Source organism: Sceloporus undulatus, chromosome 3 (genome assembly GCF_019175285.1).
Source record: "Sceloporus undulatus isolate JIND9_A2432 ecotype Alabama chromosome 3, SceUnd_v1.1, whole genome shotgun sequence".
In the NCBI taxonomy this organism is placed as follows: Eukaryota; Metazoa; Chordata; class Lepidosauria; order Squamata; family Phrynosomatidae; genus Sceloporus; species Sceloporus undulatus.
This window is the reverse complement of record NC_056524.1, coordinates 33,417,261-33,442,197: the sequence shown is the minus strand read 5'-3', so window position 1 is coordinate 33,442,197 and position 24,937 is coordinate 33,417,261. Positions and strand designations below refer to the sequence as shown.

The window sequence follows — 24,937 nt, the reverse complement described above, 5'->3', positions numbered from 1 at the left end:
ATCAGAGGCCGGCAAAACAGCGGTGGAGGATGGTGGGCCGTCCTCCAGCTTTTGCCAGCCCCTGAGGGTCCCTTCTGGGGCCATCAGAGGCCGGCAAAAGGGCCGCGGAGGATGGCGGGCTGTCCTCGGGCTTTTGCCGACCCCTGAGGGTCCCTTCTGCCATCAGAGGATGGCAAAAGGGCCGCGGAGGACGGCGGGCCATCCTCCGGCTTTTGCTGGCCCCTGAGGGTCCCTTTTGGGGCTGTCAGAGGCTGGCAAAAGAAGGGAAAGGCAGGAGAAGAAGGCTGGGCACGCATCCCAGCCGCCTTCTCCTTGGCCCTTCACTCCCCGCGAAAGGGCTCCATGGAGCCCTTTCGCGGGGAGCGAAGGGAAAGGCAGGAGAGATGGAGGAGACAGATGTGCGCACCTCTATCTCCTCCTTCCAGGCGCCAGAGACAGTGGGAGGCCCGAAAATGGCAGGGAGGACGCGGAACGGGCACGCACCCGTTCCGCCTTCTCCCTTGCCCCATGCCCAGCGAAATGGTGTCGTTTGCCACCCGTGGCACGTGCGCCATAGGTTCACCATCACTGATCTAATATATATTTTCCCACATTCATATAAACAGAGGACTAATTTCATGCATCAAAATGAAATTTTGATCTTTGTTTCTTGGCTGACAGTACCATCTGCCACATTTTATGACAAGGAATTTGAAAAGGTTGTCAAAAGTTGACTTGAACATGTCTTATAGTCGTCTTTCGATATTGAATAATGTTTATTGATTTTCCTATACATTTTGGGAGACAGGGTCTATTTTAAAAAAATGATGGGATTACTAACATATTAGTGCAAACCTAAATGCATTCTTTGGAGTAAAACCCACTGACCTCATGAGACTTACTTTTGGGTGAATATGCTTTGGACAACATTGGACACCACCACAACATATTAACATCAACTGTTTTCAAAGTATACAGAAGATTTTATATTTGAAGAAGGCTTACTACATCATCCTGCCAATGGGGCTGAGGTTTCTGAAAGTCATGGACGCTGTCTGTGGAATCCTGAAACAATCCAAATAAAGCAATACAAAGTAGGCATTCCACTTTTCCATAAGTAAAAGGCCACAAGACCAGGGATGTGGGTCCTACAGCACACTACTTAATGTCTCTAATTAATAAATACTGGTATCATACTAGTCCATACAACTGAGCTACTTATGTTACAAAATGGTGCTACTTACACAAAATATGTTTATCCTTCGGTCCCATCCAACACCTATGATATACCTGGAAAAGCAATTATTAACTAAATATTAGCCAAGGCATTAACCAGTGTTAAAATTGGGTTTTAATACTGCTGTAACATGTTTTATCTGCATCAGTTAAGTAACTGTGATTAGCACTTCCATGCCACTAAAAGCTTTATCTGCCAAATTCTGCATTTCAGAGATCTATTGGAAGTGCAACAACAAACCAAACTTTTTTTTCCAAATGGCCAAGTTGGCAGCATTATTGTACTGTTAGGAAGGATCTAATTAGGGGAATTTTAATTAGCTCAAATATTGCCGAGAGGTGGCCCTAACAACACCACGTGCCAGAATCGGGTCCCAATAGTGTATACTAGAGGTCACCAGCAAGCTTCAAGAGAAAGAGATGCTGATACCAACTAGGTCCAATTAAAAAGGTATCGTTTATTAAAACACAGGGAAAATCACACAGCAAAAGGGGAGCATAAACACACACACACATTCAATGCTACAGCAGGAGAGGGGTGAGTTTGGGAGATAAGTTTGAGAAAGAGAGGCACCACTAGGGAATACTACTTTAGAAGTCTTCTCCATAAAGTTCTGATGAACCTTGGGTGGACAGTGAATCACGGCCGCAGGAGTGGGGGAAGAGGGCCGCAGGAGCTAAGAATGGACCAGTTTGCACTCAGGAACTAGCACAAGGAGGGTCCGAAAACTTGGGGGTTTTATAGTGTGAAATGTATCCGGAGGCTATGGGGACTCACCAGACAAAGGTGTTGATTGCTTGGGCTTTGTTAAGCCAAGAGCAAGTAATGTGTTGCACAATGCATTTAGGTCTGGACACAATTCGGAGGGGCATCTGACTTGATTACTAAGTCGTCAAGCTGATCACTGGCCCATCAGGTGAGAAGCCAAGTCTATTGTCTTACTTGGGCAAGCAGTGGTGATTCTGGTTTGGCAACTCCCAAACTTCCTATGGAAAATTTCCAGTTCTTGCTCTTTCTGGGAACTCTGCCTCTGCAAGGTGAGTTGCCTACGTGGTTTCTCTGCTTTTAGGCTAATGGTGGATCCTCAATGGGGTCAGTCAGGGGTCATAGCCCACACCACATGTGCCCAAAATTTTTACTAAAACCAAACTTGGTAACATACATATGTATGCAAAGGGATCTTGTAGCACTTTTGTGACTAATTGTGTGAAAGAAGTTGTAGCATAAGGTTTTGTAGATAGGGCTGCATCCACACTACAGAAATAATCCAATTTGACACCACTTTAACTGCCATGGCTCAATGCTATAGAATTCTGAGAACTGTAGTATAGTGAGACATTTAGCCTTCTTTGTCAGACAGTTCTGGTGCCACGACAAAGTACAACTCCCAGAATTCCATAGCATTGAGCCATGGCAGTTAAAGCATTGTCAAACTGAATTATTTCTGCAGTGCAGATGCAGTCAAGATCTTCATCGTTAGATGCATGGAATGAACTGGTGCTCAGGAATTACCTTTATAATCAACTTGTATCTGATTTTATAATCCAGCTGATTATAAAGGTCTTCTTGGGCATCAGTCAGGATGTTCTTTCTAATGCTCATGAGAAATCTCTTCAAATGTAATTTGAATCCATTCATACTCCTTATAATTTGAATCATGTCCTAATCTAATTTCTTGTCATTGTTGGGTGCCTTCAAGTCATTTCCAATTTATGGCAACCCTATCATATGTTTTTCTTGGCAAGATTTGAGCAGAGGGAGTTTGCCTTTGCCTTCTTCTGAGGCTGAGAGTGTGTGACTCGCCCATGGTCACCCAGTGGGTTTTCATGGCTGAGCAGGGATGTGAACCCTGGTCTCCCACAGTTCTAATCCAACACTCAAACCACTGCATCACATTGGCTCTCAACCCGATTGCAATGTATTTCTTTTGTTTTTACAAACAAGGAGAGCTGACAGCTATTCAAAGCAAAAATTCCAAATCATATAACATAATCCTAGTCTCTGCAGCAGAAGAAAACAAGCTTTCTCCATCAACAACATAGCACCCTTTCACGTTTTAAATATGGTTATCGTATCACTTCTTAGTCTTCTCTTCTCCAAGCTAAGCATACTAGCTCCCTAAGCCATTCCTCATAGGACTTGGTTTCCAGACCTTTTACTGTTTTGGTCCCCATTGAGTGAGATCCTCACTCAGTGGCCACTCATCTTACTTAAAGCATGAAACTCTGTCCTAAAACTCATTTAAAAACCCAGTGGGGGATAAAGAAGCCCATAACTCAGCAGTAGAGTATGTTGGGTGAACTCCTAGCATCTCTGTCTAAAGATGAAAAGGCATCCGAGATAGCAAGAATGCAGGAAAATAAGGTCCAGAAGAACCATCACTGCACAGAAATTGGTAAGAAAGTTCAAATACTTGCACATAACAGGGGGTCCTTATTGCTAGCCAGAACTGATATTCACATAGAACACAGCAAGGTTTATTTATGGCTATGAATTGCTTACTTGTTTCTGTTGACATCCACGTAGGTGCAGCCACAGATTTCATCACATCTATTTTCTGCAGGAAAGAGAAATGCAGGAATATCAAAACATCTGAAGAGCAGAAGTTTTCTATTGGTTTGAAAATTCATTCACTAGCAGGTTGGTTTCTTACCCCTTTTCAAAGTCTTCAAACACTGTCCATTGTTGTAATTCCATATTTTCAAGCAGCCATCTCTCCCACCTGTAATTAGTCTAGAAGGTGAATAAATAATGGGTAGCTATTCTTCCTGCAGAAATGTAAGGGGATCATACGCCCCATACACACACACACACACACACACACACGTATAATCTTTCAAAACATGTGTTTAAAAACATACCTCCTTCCACTAGAATCAAAGGTGAGGCAAGTGATTGCAGAACCATCATGTGCATTGCCAAATTCAAACAAGTGTTTTCCACTTTCAAAATCCCACACCTTGACCACCTTTGAAAACACACACACATTAAGAAAACAACATTTGGTCAGGATCCAAAGGCCAATATCTGAAACAAAAGTTAAGGTTATTTATGCTCTAGGGGTGCTGGATAGAATAAGAGATATGTTTCCTATACCTTTAATTGTTGTGTAGAAGATGAAATTTCTGCAGGTGTTGCTTGTATGCCAACCAACACCTGCTGGAATTCCCTCTGCCTACAACTATTAAAGGTACAAGACCTTTGCTCCTTATTTCACCTAGCAATCCTATATGCACACATGAACAAACAGAAGAAATTCTGGCAGGCAATGAAACACCTATGGCAAGGGCAATGTTAGCTAGAAGATTCTAAGAGTTGTAGTTAGTTAAAAAATCACTTTCCAAACTCTGATGTATGAATATGTATTGTGATGCAAAAAAGAAAATAACTTTCGTTTGTGAAATGTGATTTCTGGAAAGTGGCATATTTTCATTGCAGAATACAGGTACAAGAAGGGGATCTAAAAATTCAAACCATTATGTATTATATATATAGACCAACACTCCTCTACAAAGCTGAAGGCAGAACAGAGATCCTAAGAATGCTTTTATCATGACACAATGGCCAGCACCAGAACTACTCAGTTTCAGCAACTTGCTTCATCACAAACTTCCAGATGAAGCTTTTATTCTGCCATCTCTCTATTCTAGTCTCCAGATTTAATGGGAGGTCCAATGCTAGCTTCCATTTTTAAATATTTTTCCTTAATGCCCCCAAATCTACTAAATCCAACAAGATGAAACAGCTGCATAATGCTTTTCAGTTGTTAGTCATACAAGCCATCTCTATGGAAGTAATTTGGATACATGACCATTTCTGACCACAAAGACAGGTTTCTAATATCAATTGTCCTTGGCCTCTTTCAGGCAGTCTTTTCATCCATTTATTCTATAGGTAGAGACGGAAATCCAGTGGGTGATCTTGGGCAAATCACACACTCTCAGCCTCAAAGGCAGGCAATGGCAAACTCCTGAATAAATCTTGCCAAGAAAACCACATGATGGTTTTGCCTTCGATTTGCTATAAATCACAAAGGACTTGAAGACAATGACAAAGATATGGAAGTAGGACTGTCCCATAGTTCCCACATCTGGCATCTACCCACTGCATGGAATTTCAGAAGATCATTATCTGTATGCTTCATAGCTGTGTAAGAGCAGGCAGCCCTCTCATTCTCAATAAAATAAGGTGTCTTGACACAGGTTCTCTCTCCTAGATCAGCCTGAATTTTTTTTTTAAATTGCAATATAGCGTCTTGAGTTTTGCCAGTGGTAATCGTCTCCACATCTACGTGTTCTTTTTGGGAGCGATATATAGCAATTTCTTGGATCTGCACTAGGACTCTTCCAGTTTTGTTTTTCAATCAGAACATGGTTTGCTGAGGTGATCCTATGACTTAAAAGGTACATATTGTCCCATCTGTTGCTTTTTTTTAATGGCATTATAGTGCAAAAGTGTCACTTCACTGATGCACTATAGTTCTAAAAGGTTTAAAAGAAAATAGAAAAATAAAAATAAATGTATCGTTCAAGTATATCTCTGAAATAAAACCCATTTGAGGTTGGGAATAAAATGTTGCAGCAGATGCTGGGAATTGCCAGAAAATAGTCCAGCAAAACCAAAGTGTAATTTGGACATTTTAAAAACTGAAGAACGACAGCAACAAACCCTGCAACCTCCCAACACTTTTGGCCCATCTGGAAGAGCCTTGAGACACACTACTGAGCAACTAACAACTGTTAAAGGACCTCACCACACTGGGGTTTTAGAGCTCAGAACTAGGGTGAGTTCTAATTGAATGATGTGCATTCACCTCATTATGTTCATGTCTTTTCACACCTGGTTGCTTTCAATGGGGCCCCCTTCCGTGGCGATTCTGCAGGGCTTCCGAACTGAATCTAGCTGGCTCCTCATTTTGGCGAGTTCGCTAAATAAGTGGATTCACGGGATTCGCATTGATGGTCAGTTCGAACTCACTGCGGATTGGTCTGGTGCAGAATTCCAATCTGCTTGCACTCCTGAACACCATCGCAAGACCCCCAGGTTGCAAATCTCCCATGATGCCTTGCTGCAATTTGCCCCATTTGCTTCCAGTGGCCCTTTCCACCTTCAGGGCAACTGGGGCTGGGAGCAATCATCACTCCATTGGAGTTCTCTCTCTGCTTCCCTCTCCATCCCCACTGCAACTTCTCCAGAGGGGCCTGGTCAGACAGCGCTCCCTCCCCCCCTCTCTCTCTCACACACACACACACGCACGCACACACATATTTCAGCTATATATATCTACAGCTATCCTCTTGTCATTCTCCTCATCTATTTCATACACACACACACACACACACATCAGTCAGGGGGTGATGGGATAGGTTGCTGGGGCCAGGATCGGGAAGCAGGGGCAGTCAGGGGGTGATGGGATAGATCACTGGGGCCAGGATCGGGAGGCAGGGGCAGTCAGGGGGTGATAGGATAGGTCGTGGGGTCAGGGGATGATGGGTTAGGTGGCAGAGGGGGCAAGATGGGGATACCGGAGCAGTCAGGGGATGATGGGTTAGGTGTCAAGGTGAAGGAAGGGTGCAGATCGGGGTCTAGGAGGATGCAGGGGATGATATGACAAGAGGATAGATATAGATATATGTTGCTGAAATAGATGAGGGGAATGACAAGAGGATAGATATAGATGTGGATGAAATGGAAGGGGGGCTCTGACACGGAGGACCCTTTGAATTTGGCTGCCAGGGATGGGAAAATAGAAGGGAGGAAGAAAAGGAAAGCTGTCATTCCCATGAATGTGAAGGGGAAACAGCTGTCATTCCCGTGAAAGTGGAGCCAGGCTCCCTTCTTCACCCCAGAAATGCAAAGGTTCAGGATGCGTCCAGAGCCCCACTGAGCATGTGCAAGGGTCCCAATTAGAATAGTTGAATCCCCATGGTATGCAAAGGTGTGGAAATACAATTTGCACTCACTCCGTTTTGCCTGAATCCGCATCACATGACTTCCTTGGATTCGATTCCCCCTCAGTTCGGAAGGGCAACGGAACAGCAACCAGGTGTGATAAAACAGTCACGTTATAACGTCAGTTCAGATCACTCAATTCGCACTCATCTCTGATCTCAGCTCCAATAACCTCAGTGTGATAAGGTCCTTTGGACTTCTTATTTTCTGTGTGAGAGTGATAAGATGCAAGCACCCAGCATTTCTACCCATCATGAAAGGACAAAAACTTCTCACCAAGGGGGAAAATTGTGAGCTGTCTCCCTTTTTGCAAGCAACAATGAAACAAGGATAAACAAACTGTAAAGTCTACAGTCTAAGCAAAAATATAAAAGGCCTTGCTGTCAAGGAGACCTTTCAAGTATGATGTGTGCTAGATCAAACAGAAGGTCTATCTACTACAGACTTCCATTCCCCATATCCTCCAACAGTCCCAATTAATCATCTGCTATCTCACTTTTCCAGCTGCTTTTAAAATGTTCCAGTTTCTCTCTTCTCCTATTTCCCCCCTTTGTCCACAGTTTACTTCCATTGCTGCAAACTGAATTTGAAGTAGTTTGTGCTAAACAGGGGAAAAAGGACTGAAGGCAAGTAGAATCATGCCTGTCCCTATAGACTCAGGCAAAAGCAAACAGCTGTAGTCTCTCCTAACTTTTATGTTCTTCCTCATTAATCACTTTTGCCACCTTGACCATGCTCTAGTGTTGCATAGCCACATGTCCCAGTTTTCCTCTGTGAAATGTAGGGCCTAAATACCCTAAAGGCATCAGATCCTGATTAGTACTTGGATGGGAGAACACCAATGAATGCCACGTGCTATAGAGTATATTTCAGAGGAATAAATTGGCAAAAACCCCTCTGAGTATTCCTTGCCTAAGAAAATGCTATGAAAAATTCACAGGGTCACCATAAGTTGACAGGCGACTTGAAGGCACATATACAACACACATGGTTTCCACAGTGGCCATCCATCTACCTCTGGAAATCCCTCTTTCTGATATTCAGAGGCATGTTGCCTCACATCTTATTGGCAGTACACCACAAAGATAGTCTGTCCTCCATTAATTTAATTCCCCTGTTAAAGACCTTTCAATTGGTAGTAGATTTTATAGTTTAATTATAGACTGAGGAAACTCTATCTATCTGGATCCACCAGGTAGACAAGGACTGTAACATATTGAACTGAACAGGCCATGTATTTCAGCTGAAACACATGGCTGTTCTTTGGAATAAAACCCCATTATTTATACATTTTCTGAGTTTGTCTCTCTCTTTTACATTGAATATGCCCAGTTCCTTGTAATTATATCTCTTTCTTAATATGTGGATTCCTCCCTATTTTTTTTAAATTGTTTTGTTGAAGTACTATAAAGACAAACATGGGAACAAGCAGAAGCACTCTGTTTTACGCTATTGTTTCACTTACAGAATCCTCTGAGCAGCTCACAACATGCCGGAACATTTTGTTGAACTTACAACACAAAATGGGTTTCTTATGAGAAAATGCCAAACAAGGGTCAAGAGGTAATCTGCCTTGTGGAAAAGAAAAACAGTTGGTATTACTTCAGTAACCCTTAGCAGTCTTAAGAACAGCGGTATAGTTTGATGTCTTATTCCAGATGGTGGCTACCAGGTGAAATATGGAATAGGGCTCCTCTAATTGTATCTCTTATAGTTGTGTAGAAGAGGAAGTTTCAGCAGGTGTTGCTTGTCACACTCTTCTACACATTAGAGATAGAGGAGCTGTATCATGTATTTTCATAGGGCAGCCCTATCAGGACTTATTTAGCATTGTTAACGGTTAATATTATGTTTATAAACAACAGGGTTTTTAAATACTTGGTCTACCATTTAGACCAGTAGGGTTTGATAAGGGTATTGGTACATTCTCCATTTGTCAGCAAACGTCACTTGAAAAAGAAATCTACTCAAAACATGACTAAATTTGGATCTGGCCCAATATTTATACAAGGTTTTTGTCTTAGCACTATAAACCAATCTTAGTGTGCAGAACAGATATGAAAAACACACTGATGTTCCAAGTGCTCCATTCTTTGATACACTTAGATTTGAAAATGTACATTGTGCCTTTTTCATAAGCCCAAGCATTTCATCTCCAATTTCTAAGGTCTGCTGCTTTCCATGGATACAGATCATGAGTCCTAGCGATTTTGGATTTTTTTTTTTTTTACCGTAATCTGAGATGGAGAACAGCCAGTGTATCTGTAGCCACACAGAGTGATTTTGTGCCTGAAATGTAGTGACAAGCACTAATCTCTCCTTTAATTCCATTGTTTTTTGAACAAGCTGTGAATAAGCAAGTCTGGTCTTCAACATCCCATATCTGCAAAAAAAGATTATGACATGCTAAATAGAAAGCAATGGAGATGCGGCAAGCAGAACTCAGTCAGCCCATGCAGAAGCCAGACAGACCTTAACTGTGTTGTCTGTTGACATGGAAAATATTTTATCCTCTTCAGATATGTAGACGTAGACAATAGGAGCCATGTGGCTTCTGAGCATGCCAGTTGGTCTTCTGGAATTTGATCAGGACAGAAAACACTGAGCAGCTTTAGACATGGAATGAAATCAAATATAGAAATGAATCATCGCTGACTTTAAAACAATGTTGATATTGTGATTTTCAAAAGCATGCACAAACATGAGTGAAAGCTGTGGTAGTGGGTGACCAGGCCGAATAAGTATAATATGGCTCTTTTGTTCCACATCTCTGCGTTTTAAAATATAAGTTGGAAAACCCCATATGGCTTCAAAACCCATTACTGTCTATAAACTGCTGTATTGGCATCACTATGTGAAATGAGCCACTGAAGGAGATTGACAACTGAGAATGAGGGAGGGATGGGTTATGTGTAATCTCATACTGAACAAAAGCATAGCAGTACCAACATAGCAGTTTATAGTCATAGTGCTGAAATTAACAAAAAACCTGTAAGGAGGTACTGCAGGAACAGGAAAAGAAACCATGTGAAGACTGCAAGAAATTTGCAGGCAAAATGGGAAGGGCATGTGATGAGGTTGGTCACATCCACATTTAATAGCTGCATCTATGCTGCAGAATTAATGCAGTTTGACACTGCGTTAACTGCCATGGTTCAATGCTATGGAAGCCTGGGATTTGTGATTTTGTGAGAGCTTTAGACTGCTCTGTCGGAGTGTTCTGGTGCCATAACAAACGACAAATCCCAGGATTCCATAGGATGCACTGCATTAATTCTGCAGTGTGGCAGCACTCTGCATTACAAACCAAGTTAGAAGCAGGATGCCTGTAAATGAAACAAAATGTGCTGCCATAAAAGGCATGAGAGCATTTGGACACAGAAATCACAAAAAGCTCCCCAAAAGCAATATTAAATGGTGTGGCACCATGCAGCATAAATCACCATTCTGGAGGAGTTCTATGTTTGGTTGAATCAGACCCAATATGAGCAATAATTAAGCCTCAGCTGTTGGTGCATGTCAATAAATCTCATCATCAGAACAGGATGGGTGAAACACAGAAGGAGGTAAAGATTAGAGCCAAACGTAACACACATATACATGCGGCTTGGTAAAGTTCCATTCTGGACAACTTCTCCTAGAATCATCTAGATCGTATGGCCAATAACCATGCTGCTTTTGGAATTCTGGGATTTGTAGCTCAAAAAGTAACTTTTTCCAATTCAGAGAAGAAGGAAGGAGGGGAGGGGAAAGTGAGACACCATACAATGGCAACACTCCCTGCATTACAAGACAGAAGGGACCAGAACTCAGTGGTAATGCATATATTTTCAATACAGAAGCTCCAAATTCAATCCCTGGCACCTTTTATTTTAAAAGACCAGGTAAGAGTTGATAATTAAAAGCTCTTGCTGAGACTTTGGAAGCTGCTGCCAGTTAAGGGTATACAATGCTGGGCTAAATGGGTAAATAATCTTACCTGATCTACACAGCCTTATATGTAAATTTATTAGTACCATTGCAATAATTACAAGAATATTTCAGCCTCCAAACAAATAATAGTGCTCTAGGATTAATCTGAGAGTCAGTGTGGTGTAGTGGCTTGTTAGATCAGGACCTCAGGAGACCAGGGTTAAAATACCTGCTCAACCATGGAAACCCACTGAGTGACCTTGTGGAAGTCACACTCTCTCAACATCAGAGGTCAGCAATGACAACCCCCTTTGCCAATTGATATGGTTGCCATAAGTTCTGCACGATGATATGGTTGCCATGAGTCAGAAATGACTTTAAGGCACACAACAGCAACAACAAGGATTAGTTTAAGTGAGCATTGATTTAACCAGATAAAAGATTCATCTGTTCAACATCTTAAAGCAAAAAACACAGCAATGTGTTCTGAATAAATAATGCACCTTATAAATGTTTTTATAGCAAATGAGTATACCCCAAGACTGCTACAGACAGTTTCAAAAATCATTGCAACATCTTACCCAGGCATATATGGATTCCACATCCGAATGATTCGATCCATCCCGCCAGTTACTATGAGGTTGTTCTTTTTACTGAATGCAAATGTTTTTACTCCTTTACGGATTCGAAAAACAATCTGATCCCCCTCAGCCCTATGGGAGGGAGCTCCTACCATCGCCTGCACTCTCCTGGTTTTTGGATCTTTCTGGTGCTCCTTTATTTCTTTCATCTGTTGCTCAACATTGGTAGCTCCAACAACACAACCTGTGGGACATAAATCACTTTTAGGCCTCAAGTGTACTGCAACACTATGATACAATTTTTTTTAAAAAAACACATCAATTACAGTAATTTTTATTTTAAGTGATTTTAACTCCTTTGCCTGATAAAGCCAGTGGAGCTTCGAAAGCTTGAAACATGTATTTTGTGCATTTTGGTTGGTCCAATAAAGGTATAACTGTTTTGTGGATTTTGGATGTTATTCTAGCCAGTTACAGTGTATCTTAATTTTTCTAAACTGAAACAAAACAGATTCTTTCAATGCATGGATTTACACATTTCCCCACATTTCCAGTAAGACAAAAACAAATAGAAATATTATATTCGGTATTTACCATACATCCTCCTTCAGCGCATACCAGAAAATCTATATGTACTTCTCAAAGATAATGTAGTTTTATATTTCAGGCATCAAGAATCTGTTTACAGCAAAGTAAGTGAATTTATATTTTGTTCAGGTTAACTGGCAATACAGGAAATTAAGAGGTATGGTGGGGTTTGGCAGTAAACACTGAAGACAACAAGAGTTGCTTTAGTAATGGACAGCAACAAACAAGGTCGCTTCATATAGGACTGCCAACTACAGTCATATAATCTGCAAATATAATAATAAATAATAAACTTTTTATATCCCTCTTTTTGCCTGGACAATCAAAGTGGCGTACAAGTTAGAACGAAAACAGTACATACCCAATATTCCCCGCCCCCTTAAAATGGAATTAAACAATTAGAATTAAAATACCTAAAAACATTAAAACTTAGATATTTAAAACAATTAGCTAAAACAGTAGGCAGAGCCAAACACATATGGAGATGACAGTGGCCAAGTACTTTATTCCAGAAAGGCCTGCCGGAAGAAATCTGTCTTGACAGCTTTCTTGAAACTGTCTAAGTTGGTGATTTGACTGAATATACTGAGTGGGGCTTCCTGAAAACCTCATTATGTGGACTTTTGAGTATATTTATGGTATGTGGAATCTATTATTAATACCAACTCTGGTTCTGAATATAGGAAACAGCACTACACACGAATGTCTTCAGTAACAGTCATTTATTAAAATCAGAGCAATTTCTAACTTCAAAAAATATAAAATCTAATTGAACAGAAGAGAAACAGCATGGTATAGTGATCTGACTAGGACTCTGGGAGACCCACTCAGGGTGTACAAACACTGTAGAATTAAAGCAGTTTGACATCACTTTAGCTGCCATGATTGTATCCTACAGAATCCTGGAATCTGTAGTTTGGTAAGGCACCAGCGCTTTTTGACAGACCAAGAGCATTATTGCATGAGAAAAGAAAGCCAAAACGAAGAGGGAGAATAGCAGCTTTCTATGCCTCTCCTCATGCTGTCAGCACTTCTGTTCTCTTCCCAAGGGAGAGGATTGTAAAAGTGTGCCTTTTGTCGAATGAATTATTCCAGCATGACAAAAGGTATGTTTTTACCACTATCTCCATCAGGAAAAGAAGGGAAGTGCTACAATAGATGATGCCGCTCCAACAGCAGGAGATCTGCCTGCCTGGCACAAGAAAAAATGGGTAGAGAATGCCATGTTTCTGTTGCAAAGAAGCAAGCATTGCAAAGCATTCTACTAATAGCTATTAATCTCAACTCCCATCTTAACTCCTCCTATGTGCTGAGCAACTTTTTATCACTGCACATGTGACTCCCTGTGCCAAACTTCATTAACATAAGGTAAAGTTTTTCATTTTTTTGGGATGTCAACAGGTCGCCATAGGATACTCAAAATGGCAGTTTCATCAGTCCATACTAGTTCTAGATGGTTTTAATTGTTTCAAGCTTGCTTCAGCTGACTCTGAATCCCTTGCCTGTACTCAGTCCATTTCTTCTTGGGGTGATGCACCATGGAGAAGCAAGGAGAAAAGCACTACTCTCCTGCTCTGCTTTTGGCTTCCTTTTCTCATGCGATAAAGATCGAGGATGAACACCTTTCTTCACTGAATACATTTCTCCACTACTTTCCTTTGGTATCCCACACCACAGTATTACAACCACAGAATTACTTTTTTAAAAAGCCTTTTAAAAAAGTAATATTACAATAATACTATGACATCATACCATAATAATGTTGTTATGAATTAATGAATACCAATGAAGTTGTTTGCAAAGAGAAAAAGCTGGAACAACTGATTAGCATGATATACACTTTTGTTTTTCACAGGAGATGGATACCATGGAGCTTGCATTCTAGTTTTGTATGTATCTCTTGCTCTGAAATTACTATGTAGATATATAGCAACTGAGAAGCAGGCTCAATTTCCCCTAGAAACATTAATAAAGCAGTGCACAAAATTTACACAAAACCACAATCCAGCAAGTAAAAGATTGCTTGTACTGTATTACTCATTCCTTGACACAGAATCATATTATTTTACCTCTGACAGCCTCATAAAATGATATTATCCCCATTCCTATGCAGGAAGCTTTGCCTGAAAAAGTAACAGCAAAAAAAGGGTCTATCACCCACTTTAAACTCTTTCTGACAGATGTTAAGCTGATCTGCTGGTCTCTTGCAATGTGGTTATGACACCAGTAACATAAAAGAAAGAGATGGAAAACTGTATATAAGCCGGAAAACATCACAAACACGAATAACCTCTAGAATTTCAAAGCAATCATATTATTACCTATTACTAAGGCTGTAGGTTCATGGCTTGAAGAAGAAATCACTGCTTTAAAAGAATCATAGTAATTCAGCTAAAAAGACAGAACAAAAATAACAGTTATTACGAAATGCTACAAAACATTAGACTGGAATTCATGCTATCGAGATTATTTTAATCCTTTCTTGGCCTCTTGGGAGTGACAGTCTTGTTCATAAAAAGGTTTAAAAGTACCTTGCACTGCTGTTACTTGATTTAACTGCATTGCTAATAGTAATAGTAAAAGTAGCCATGGTGTGTGTGTGTAATAATAAGTCTTCACAATACAACATAAAAATTCCCATTATATTGAACAATAGCATAGAATCATAGAATCATAGAATCATAGAATCATAGAGTTGGAAGAGACCGCAAGGGCCATCCAGTCCAACCCACTGCCATGCAGGAAATCCAGATCAAAGCATCGTCGACAGATGGCCATCCAGCCTCTGTTTGAAGACCTCCAAGGAGGGAGACTCCACTACACTCCGAGGAAGTGTGTTCCACTGTCGAACAGCCCTTACTGTCAGGAAATTCCTCCTAATGTTGAGGTGGAATCTCTTTTCCTGTAGCTTGCATCCATTGCTCCGGGTCCTAGTTTCTGGAGCAGCAGAAAACAAGTTTGCTCCCTCCTCAATATGACATCCCTTCAAGTATTTAAATAGGGCTATCATATCACCTCTTAACCTTCTCTTCTCCAGGCTAAACATCCCCAGCTCCCTGAGTCGTTCCTCATAGGGCAAGGTTTCCAGACCTTTCACCATTTTAGTCGCCCTCCTTTGGACACGCTCCAGTTTCTCAATGTCCTTTTTGAATTGTGGCGCCCAGAACTGGACACAATATTCCAGGTGGGGCCTGACCAGAGCAGAATATAGTGGCACTATTACTTCCCTGGATCTAGATACGATACTTCTATTGATGCAGCCTAAAATCGCATTGGCCTTGTTAGCTGCCGCATCACACTGTTGACTCATGTTCAACTTGTGGTCTACTTGGACTCCTAGATCCCTTTCACATGTTGTCTCCTTAAGCCAGGTGTCTCCCATCCTATTAATGTCAGATTAATGTCAAAAGGAAAAAGGGAGAAAAGGTACCAGAATATCCAAATACCCATGTTTTTCAGACCTCAGGAAAACATATGATATCTTTCCCCCTTTTTTGTGATCAACAAACTGAAATGTAGTTTTAAGATGAGACATAAGAATTAGTTTAGGTCACCTACTAACTATGCCATAATTTAACAGTAGCTTGAACGAGATTCAGATTCACATACTCACCCTCTTTTTCTTTCTATTACTGTGAAGAAATTGGAAGCATCTACTTCTGGTTAAATAAAATGCTTTGTTGCTATGTCTAGTAAATACTGAGTTCACAGAGGTAGGAGAAGTTGTTATCTTCTATGTTGCATTGCGATATTTAACTAAACATCTTAGTTACCATCTTAATTTCAGCTAACCTTTAACTCTGCCCTTGCTTTTTCAAAGGAATACAAAAAGCCTACCACAAAAAACTAAAATACTGTCTCCATGCTCCTTAAATTTTCTGATGTGACACCAGTTAAGGCAATCATGGCATCTGTTGTCATTTTCTCCCTAAATCTATCATCCACACAATCTTTGCTTGCCTCATAGAAAATCTGCAGCAGTACTGAGAAGTTATTTTCTGGACATCTTCCAGAATGCCACAGCCAGTGTAGCCGTTTCCTAAACTCGAAGACCTGTCCAATTACATTAGGTCAACAAGGCTACAGATCAGTGCTGGGGAGGGAACAGATAGGAAAGGTCATATCAAGATACTAAATCTGGCAATGCTGTGCAAGAAAACCAAGTGTCATGTTAGTTGTTTCTGGCTGTGGCACCTCTTTGGTTCCAGCTATACTATTTAATATTGTGTGTGAGTATTAATATCTCTTGCAATATCTTGCTTTGCCTGCTAACATTTTATTTTACCTGAGTAATCCAATCCCCATGAATTTTCCAACGGATGTACTTGACATTTGGAGAAAGAATAGCATTCTGAAGACTAATGTTAGGAAGATTTTCCACTTTGGGCAGCTTCTTCCAAGTTCTGAAACATGTAGTGAGAAGATAATCATACTCTGGAAATATAATTACATAATCATGTCTACACTATCAAATTTTTAATATGGCTATGTGAGACCATGCATATTTGCTTTTTAATTTGAAACCTTGGTATATCATATTTATTTATATACTACTGCTAACCAAGAGATTCTTCACTTAGTACTTGTTTCACACATTATGGAAAATCTGACAGTAATTAGTAGTATTTTTTAGGAAAAAAATCAAGGCAACTCAACAAGCTCCATGCAAAACAAACTAATAGCATGATAGAAGGGATAGAAAGAATATTAATTGCTGTTTGTTTCCCAGCCAAGAAAAGACTTCCCAATGCCTCAAGAAACCCAACCATGAAAAATAATAGAGCAGTGAGATTTTTGTGCAGATGTCTCCCAATATTCACCTATTGAAAAGTGTTCTGAAAATTTATTAATTTTGCACCAAATGTTTTCTGTGTAAGAAAGCCAAGTATTTTTCTGCAGATAAGTATTTCCTGCACATAGAGAACATTTTCTATGTAAAATTCATGCATTTTTGAGCAGAATAAGCCCCCAGAATATGCAAATACAGGGAGCATACGGCATAAAAACTTCATTTAAACTATGGGAGTTATTAGTCAGTGGATATGAAGAGCACCAACTAGTCTTCACTTTGTGTCATCCCCCAACCACCCAAGTTTTAATTTTTCTTTGGAAATCTAAGATGTCCAGAGCTACTAAAGTATGACATTGTGCATTTTGCAATTCTTGTTGACATACTCCAGTCAAATGAAAAAAAAAACCTATCTCAGATGTCTCCTTAAGACAGCCTAGGAATGTTTGGATGTACAGTGGACCTTGTTATACGCTGGGGTTTGGTTCCAGGATCCCCTATGGATAACAAAATCCATGGATGCTCAAGTCCCATTAAATATAATGATATAGCAAAATAGTGTCCCTCATAAAAAAAATGGAAAATCTTGGTTTGATATTTGAAATTTATACTTTTTTGATAATTTTCAAACCGTGGATGCTTGAATCCATGTATAAAAATCTGTGTATAAGAAGGGCCAACTGTACTAAAACTAAACGCCCTTCACTTCCAAAGTCAGTCTTGACAACACTAAACCAATTGGCTAGTGAGAATCCTGGCCTCTCAAACCAAAGACAGTCAAGCATTTCCTCTTTTTTAGGAAGAGATCATTCATTGTTCCCTTTGGGTGAACTGAACATTTTCCTGCCAGTTACTAGTCTAGCCTTTTATTAGCTTTGTATTTCCAGGAACAATAGCTGGTTTTAGGATCAATGTGATTTTGAAAACAGTTTTGCTGGCAAATAATCTTAATCATTTCAGTGTCTCCCAGTTTGGTTGGTCATATGTCAAGAGCTGCTGGAGCTGCAAACAACTGCTTTGTGTGACACTATAAACCACTGGATTGCAAATATCAGCCTTCTCAATGACAAATCCTCTGGCTGTGGTCTAGTCCATCAGCATCTCATCCAGCAGTTAAACCTCCATGGTAGGAGTGGTATTTTTCTACCAATTACTTCTTGTCTTCCAGGTTAGTAGTTATTACCTGTATATAGTAGACCTGAGCTGTGGAAGTATACTTTAAGTCCTTGCCAGAGACAGTTTGGAACAATTAACTAAATGGCTATATTTACTCTTAATTTTTAAAAATGTGAGTACTTACCTTAGGATCTCACCTACAGAGCACAGGAGCAAGATAGTGACACACCCCTGCAGTAGCAAAAAGCCAGACAGAGAATCAAAGAGCAGTGAAGAGATGTTGGGGTAGTTGATGAATACAAACAGCAAGAAATAACACAAATGAACATATTTTTGATTTTTGAACACACATTTTTGAGAGGCTTTTAGTAGTAGTTTCCTTGCCAGTGTTCAGAACTGATATTCTGCCTTTTGTATAGGGTTTTGTATGTTGAAAAAGGCTGTTAACCTTGTTATAATTATTATGGACTTATACTTTTATTCTCTTCCCTCCTGCCCCCTGCCTTGTTTGTACAAAGATAATTTCTAACCATCATACATATATTTGACTTCTTCTTTGATACTGATGGAGTGTGTGTACATAGCCTACTCCACTTCCACTTCTTTTTCCTGTGGTAGCATGCCAGGGGTACTGCCACCATCAGAAGCTTTTCATTTTCCTCTTCTCTCTTTATCTTATGGTTTATATAGTGTGAGTTTATATTCATAAAAGCTCATGCAAAAATAAAAACTAGTTAGTCTTAAAGGTGCTGCACATTTCTTCCCTCTTCCTCTTCCTAACTCTTTTTCATATTACTTCTTGGCTTACAACACTGAGACCTTGGGTACAGCCAGGCTTGTCTTAAAACAGTAGATCAATTTGCAACTACTCAGCATCATCTGAGGAAGACCCCTACTGTTCTGGAGAGCTGCCATTATCTTGGATCATACAATACTGCATTGGCACTTGTAAAAATATTTTTTCTTGGATTATGCTGTCCTGTTGGCTTTGTAACACAAACCACACTTGGAAAAAGGATGGGTCTTTTTATCCATCACTCTCTCATGAAATAAAGCTAGTAACACTGATTATACTGCTTTTGGTCAAAAATAGCATTGGTTGCCCTGGTGGATTATTTATACCATAAACTCAAAAAGGGAATGCAAATGCATCCCTAATGGTTCAATTCCCCTGATTGGTTTGCAAATCTTCTTGTTCCTTATATCCTTTTGGGATGTTTGGCTGATTTGACACTTAGGGGTACCACAGTCCTCTAAGTAGTGGTTCCAATCCTATTTGATTGAAAGGTACAGATTATTTGAAGCATATTATTATTATTATTATTATTATTATTATTATTGCACTGTAGATTTAGATTATGCAGAGTTTTATCATAATTTATCCCAGTTCTAATCACATCAATTATTCACACAGCCAACAATGCAAATCTTATAGGAAAACTCTGACCCCCCCCCCCCCCGGTAAAATTATTTAGTTTTTTGGTACCCACCCCACTTAATCAGATGCATTCAAAACGCATGTCAACAACAAAGATTCAGCCCACATTTTACCGGGATTATTTTCACCATCTGAATAACCTCTTGGTGATATAAATAATCATGGTAGAATGAAGGTAGTATATCTGCTGTTCACATATGATATGAATATACTCAATTTACTTGCAGGCAGGCTTTTAAAAAATCCCTCCAAATGCTTTTCGAAATAAAACACAGCCCTCACATCACTTAATAGGGAATTAATAAAGTTAGTGTCAAATGGTATGCGGTAAAAGAAGGTGTTGTGACTTTTGGATTTGTTTCTCATATGTTCCAGCTGTCCCAGTTTGGCAGAAGCCATGATAAATTTATCATTTTATTTATTTATTGGATTTATATCCTGCCTTTCTTCTCAAATGGGGTTCAAATAATCCTCTGTTGTCACACTTTTTCAGCTGCTTTTAAGATATCCCAGTTTCAATCTCCTGCTCCCACTTGGTCCTCAGCTTACTTCTACTACTGCAAACTGAGTTCAAAGTATAAAAGTACTATAGTTTTCACTCATTTAACTCAGCTGTTGGGAGAAAAGCAGAGGGGTAGAATCTTGCTTTCCCAGTAGGCTCAGGCAAAAGCAAAGCCTCTCCTGGCTTCTGAGTTCTTCCCTATTTTATTATTTTTGATATCTTGGCCATGTCCCAGGTTTCATCTATGAAATGTTGGAAGTTATGCATTTTTGAATTACATACCTGGTCATCACCACAAAGGATCATACATTCATCATGACCTGTATAGCTGAATTGCAGGTGGAAGGAGAGAAAGAAAGGAAAAATGATAGTTTCCTTTAAAAATCACTGTTTAGTTCCAAAGTAATATAAGAGCTTTTCTGATGAACAAAAATCTGTGCACATATCTAAACAAGACCTCGTAATGTTCAAACATTTTACACAAGCTACTGATATGGCTAGCCTGTCAAAGAATGTTATTTTTCACATGGTCTAATCATGAAGGAAAAGTGAGACCATTTATACCATCAGGATATTCAGCAATAAGGTCATTACTGAGGTCCTCATTCTATAATAGGATCTACCAGATGTTGCCTGGGACCTCAATGTTAAGTGGCTAGAACTGGGAAATAACCATTTCAAATTTCTCAGAATGTCATAGAGCACATGATGTAGCCTGTGGGAAATTTCTCAAGGCATATTTCCAGATACCTGCCACAACTGCAAGGTAAGCCGACAGATGGCAAGGTAAGCCCACAACGGGAAGCCATTGACATACAGGGCGATTAGATGTCCTAACCACAAAGGAGGACAAGGCACCATAAAATGTAGGACATTCAAGGAAAAAGTAGGGCATTACCAAATAAAAGTTTAAAACACTAATGTAAATATACAATGCTTCTTAGTCATGCTCAAAATGGAGGACATTTGGAAATTCCTCCTGGACAGAAAGTTGAAATGTAGAACATGTCTTGGAAAAGGAGGATGTCCGATCACCCTACTGACTTAAGCATTATGACCAGAGCTTAGAAGTAATGTGTTTAAAGTAACTTTACAGTCGTCCCTTCCAATTTGCAGGAGATCCATTCTGGACCCACCCCACCCGCGAATCAGAAAAATCGTCAATATTGGGGTCGCATTGATTTCAATGGCTGCATGCTCCTCCATTTTGTTCCCTCCTCATTTGCCATCTGTGAGCAATCAAGACCACAGATCCCAAGTCCATAAACGGGGAGGGCCGACTGTACTTTGTTAATTGTAAAATGTAAAATGTTACCTTTTTTTAGTGATAAGGCCCAATTTACTTTTAAAAAAGCATTGCAACACAAATGAAATGTAAAATAATAACAGCTTTCTCACTACACAGTTATAGCACTTTAATTCCACTTGACTTGGAAGATTCCACTCAATGGAATCCTGGAATTTTCTGTTATTTGAGATATTTACGGTTCTCTGCAGAGAGCTCTAGTGCCTGCACAAAGTACAAATGGATACCACAACATGCAACCATGCCTTTTAAAGTGGAATCAAACTATAACTGTGTAGCTGAAAGGACCCTAAGTAATATTTGCTCATTATTTGGAGACTATGACTTTTGTGAGAATCAGAGGGGGCTGGCTACTTGTGGCAATGTTTTTGTGTCAAAGATTTAAAAGATAACATTGACAATAATGCAGTAATAGCGTACTACTCTAGATGTTACTCATGAGTAAGATTAACAAGTTGAACAAGTAGCAAGTAATATTGACAAGTAATGTAAAATATGAAAAATGATGGCAGAGAAGTAACACAATAGTTTTTTGTGGGTTTTTAAAGCTATGTGGCCATGTTCCAGAAAAGTTTCTTCCTGACGTTTTGCCAGCATCTGTGGCTGGCATCTTCAGAGAATGTTTGCCTGAAAAGGACTTGGGTATATATAATGTGTGACCTGGAAAGGCAGGAATGACTTGCATGTATACCCAAGTATATATATACCCAAGTCCTTTCCAGAAGATGCCAGCCACAGATGCTGGCAAAACGTCAGGACACATAGCCTGAAAAACCCACAAACAACCTATGGATGCCAGCCATGAAAACCTTCGACTTCACAAAGTACCACAATATTTTTTAAGAAGTAGCTTTTCTAAGCTCTGACTTTAAAAATATGTACTTTTCTGTGGACTGAAAAACGGGTCATAAACAGGCTTCCAAACCACTAATCTGAATAATACATATTGTGACATATACAAAAGTATGGTATGATTATTGGCTGATAATTGCCTCAAGATATGAAACCGTAATGGCTTACCAGTAATCCACATTCAAAGGTAGTGCTTCCAAACCACTAATCTGAAGGTAGGGTTCAAAATTGGAGCTTTCATACAGCTGAAGTTCACGATCCCTGGCACAAAATTACAATATGATATATTCTATTATCATAGGCTGTACACATACATTTTTCATAATAGGCCAAACTGCTGTGTGCAGTAACTGAGACAAAGGTGAGTTCATATCCTCCAACTGATCCAATTTGACAGAGGAGACTATCACATGGGGGGAAATCAGGGGATTAAAAAGACATTTTCCTGGGAAAGTCACATAATTGTGGCAAAGATTTTTATATGCATCACGGTCTGAGAGGACTTATCCTGAGAAGACCCAGGAATGTGCCAGCAACAAACCATTCATTGGGAAATCCCATGAATGGTTTGTTCTTCCCAGAATAAGTCCTCTTAGATCATGATGTAGTCTGAAAATCTTCACCACAATCCCACAACTTTCCCGGGAAAAAGCCTTTTTAATCCCTTGATTTTCCCAGTGTGATAGTCTACAGTCCTGATTAATCCCCTGTTGTTCCACTGGTTTTAAAACATTCCAGTTTCTCTTCTCCTCTCACCTTGCCTCTTTACAGTCAGCTTGCTTAAAATGTTGCAGACTGAGTTTAAAGTACAAAAATAATTTGCACTCAATTCAGCAGGGAAAAGAGGAGAGGAAGAGGCTAAATCTTGCCCTTCACAGAGACCTCAGGCAAAAGCAAACTGCTTCATCCTCTCCTAACTTCTGACTTGTTCCTATGCCATCTTGACCACATTCTGATGTTGCTTGGCAATACGTGTCCCAGTTTTCATCTGAAAAATGTTGCAGAATATGTGATCAATTATTGTGAAAGAGCTTGAAAATAAAGTTTGCAGTATCATACTTTCTATAAATGTATGGTGCATTCATGCTTGGGATATTGCCTACTGTTCTGGTAATGTGTATATGAGCCTTCAAGTCGCCTGTCAACTTATGGCAACCCCATGAATTCCATAAGGTTTTCTTAGGCAAGATGGTTTTACCAGTTCCTTCTATGAAATATAGCCTATAGCACCTAGTATTTGTTGGTGGTTTCCCATACAAGTAATAACAAGAGCTGACCCTATCTTTAGGGTATGGTTCTGGTTGTTTTTGTCATGATGCTGTCTCTTCAATTCCATTCAAGTTTCCAAACTGTTTCTTTACATGACTTTTCACAGGTAAGTTGTGGATGAAAGAAATTCTGATGAAAAGCTTTTTTCCCTTGCTTTTTTTCCCCCTATGAATTACTTACCCAGTTCCCAGTATTAATTTATTGTAGGGTGTCATGACAGTGAAATCCATCAGCCATTTTGATTTTCTGTGAGTTTTATCCTTAAAAATAAAAGTTAAGCATTGGTTGCTATTCTAGAATAATAAATATCACAAGTTGGGCTATCATCTTTGCCTCTGTATTGTCAATAATATATCCTAAACTCTAGGGCAGAAATTAGCAACTTCAGGTGAAGACATACTGCAGACTACTGGAGGATGCATCCTCCCACTGCCACTCTACAGATGAATTTGCCACCAAATTGATGAATTTTAGTGTCAAAAAGTTGCAGTTTCCTTTGAAAACACATGAGCCTTCTTATAAAACAGAATCACACTTCCAGGAGAATGAGTGGGAATACAAATCTGCTTTAAAACAAAGCGAAAATTGCAGTTTTTTCTTTTGCAATCATGGCAGTGAAACTGGGTGCCATGATAGCAACTGTAGCACCCAATGTCACTGCCATGATTGCAAAAGAAAAAACATGATAGCAACTGGAAGGGCTTGAGAGAGTTCATATTACCCACCACCATTCCAAAGAATGAAACTATAAACCTAAATCCAATTGTTACCTTCCAGCTAGAATAGAGCTATTTCATCAAGGTAGCTGCTTGATTAGTCAGTGCTTTTGTAGGCTACATTGACTAAGTAGGTCTGCCCTAGTTGGGACTTTATAAACCATAGATATGAATTATTGGAGATTCCAGGGAACTTTTGAAATCTCAGTTTGCTTTGAACCTAGATAAACAATAAAGAATTCTGAAGGTTCTAGCAAGAGAAAAATGTGACGCACAAAAACTATCTTGCTTCGTTTTAACTTGAGATCTGGTGACCAAAAGGAAATGGTTCCATCTTCTCGGGCTGTTATGAGTGTGCTATCCGGTAGCGAGCAAATGTGTGCCACAGGCTCTCCATGTGGGATTTCTTGTATTGTAGCAGGAAGTGAGAAGGAAACCTCTTTCAGATGGGTAGATGATCCATCCTGTTTAGCGTATTCCAGCTGCATGTATGTGCAGAAGTCATGCTAGTAGAGGAGAAAGAGTCAGTTAGTATCTTAGTGCTCATGAAGCCTGATTCCATGCATATTCAGAAATGAGTCCTGCTATAGTCAGTGGGGCTTATTCTTCCAATTAACTTGGAAATAATTTATTGAAAATTTATTTGGTATCATCATCATCATCATCATCATCATCATCATCATCATCATCATCATCATCA

At 39.7% G+C, this 24,937-nt stretch overlaps 1 protein-coding gene across 2 annotated transcripts in view; it reads right to left on the bottom strand.

Moving 5' to 3' along the window:
- The window catches only part of LOC121925378 (WD repeat-containing protein 49-like), a 63,044-nt gene that overhangs the window by 22,004 nt on the left and 16,103 nt on the right, over nt 1-24,937 (bottom strand). For both annotated transcript variants that reach the window (XM_042457455.1, XM_042457456.1), the window contains 16 exons: nt 24,513-24,743; nt 23,702-23,781; nt 22,421-22,513; nt 20,377-20,422; nt 18,339-18,385; nt 16,535-16,652; nt 14,571-14,640; nt 11,662-11,905; nt 9,641-9,743; nt 9,400-9,551; nt 8,634-8,736; nt 4,078-4,184; nt 3,870-3,949; nt 3,719-3,773; nt 1,224-1,269; nt 985-1,044 (listed from right to left, as the gene is read on the bottom strand). In XM_042457455.1, the coding sequence (XP_042313389.1) occupies nt 985-1,044; nt 1,224-1,269; nt 3,719-3,773; nt 3,870-3,949; nt 4,078-4,184; nt 8,634-8,736; nt 9,400-9,551; nt 9,641-9,743; nt 11,662-11,905; nt 14,571-14,640; nt 16,535-16,652; nt 18,339-18,385; nt 20,377-20,422; nt 22,421-22,513; nt 23,702-23,781; nt 24,513-24,743 (1,635 nt within the window). The remainder of the gene's footprint in view (nt 1-984; nt 1,045-1,223; nt 1,270-3,718; nt 3,774-3,869; nt 3,950-4,077; nt 4,185-8,633; nt 8,737-9,399; nt 9,552-9,640; nt 9,744-11,661; nt 11,906-14,570; nt 14,641-16,534; nt 16,653-18,338; nt 18,386-20,376; nt 20,423-22,420; nt 22,514-23,701; nt 23,782-24,512; nt 24,744-24,937) is intronic.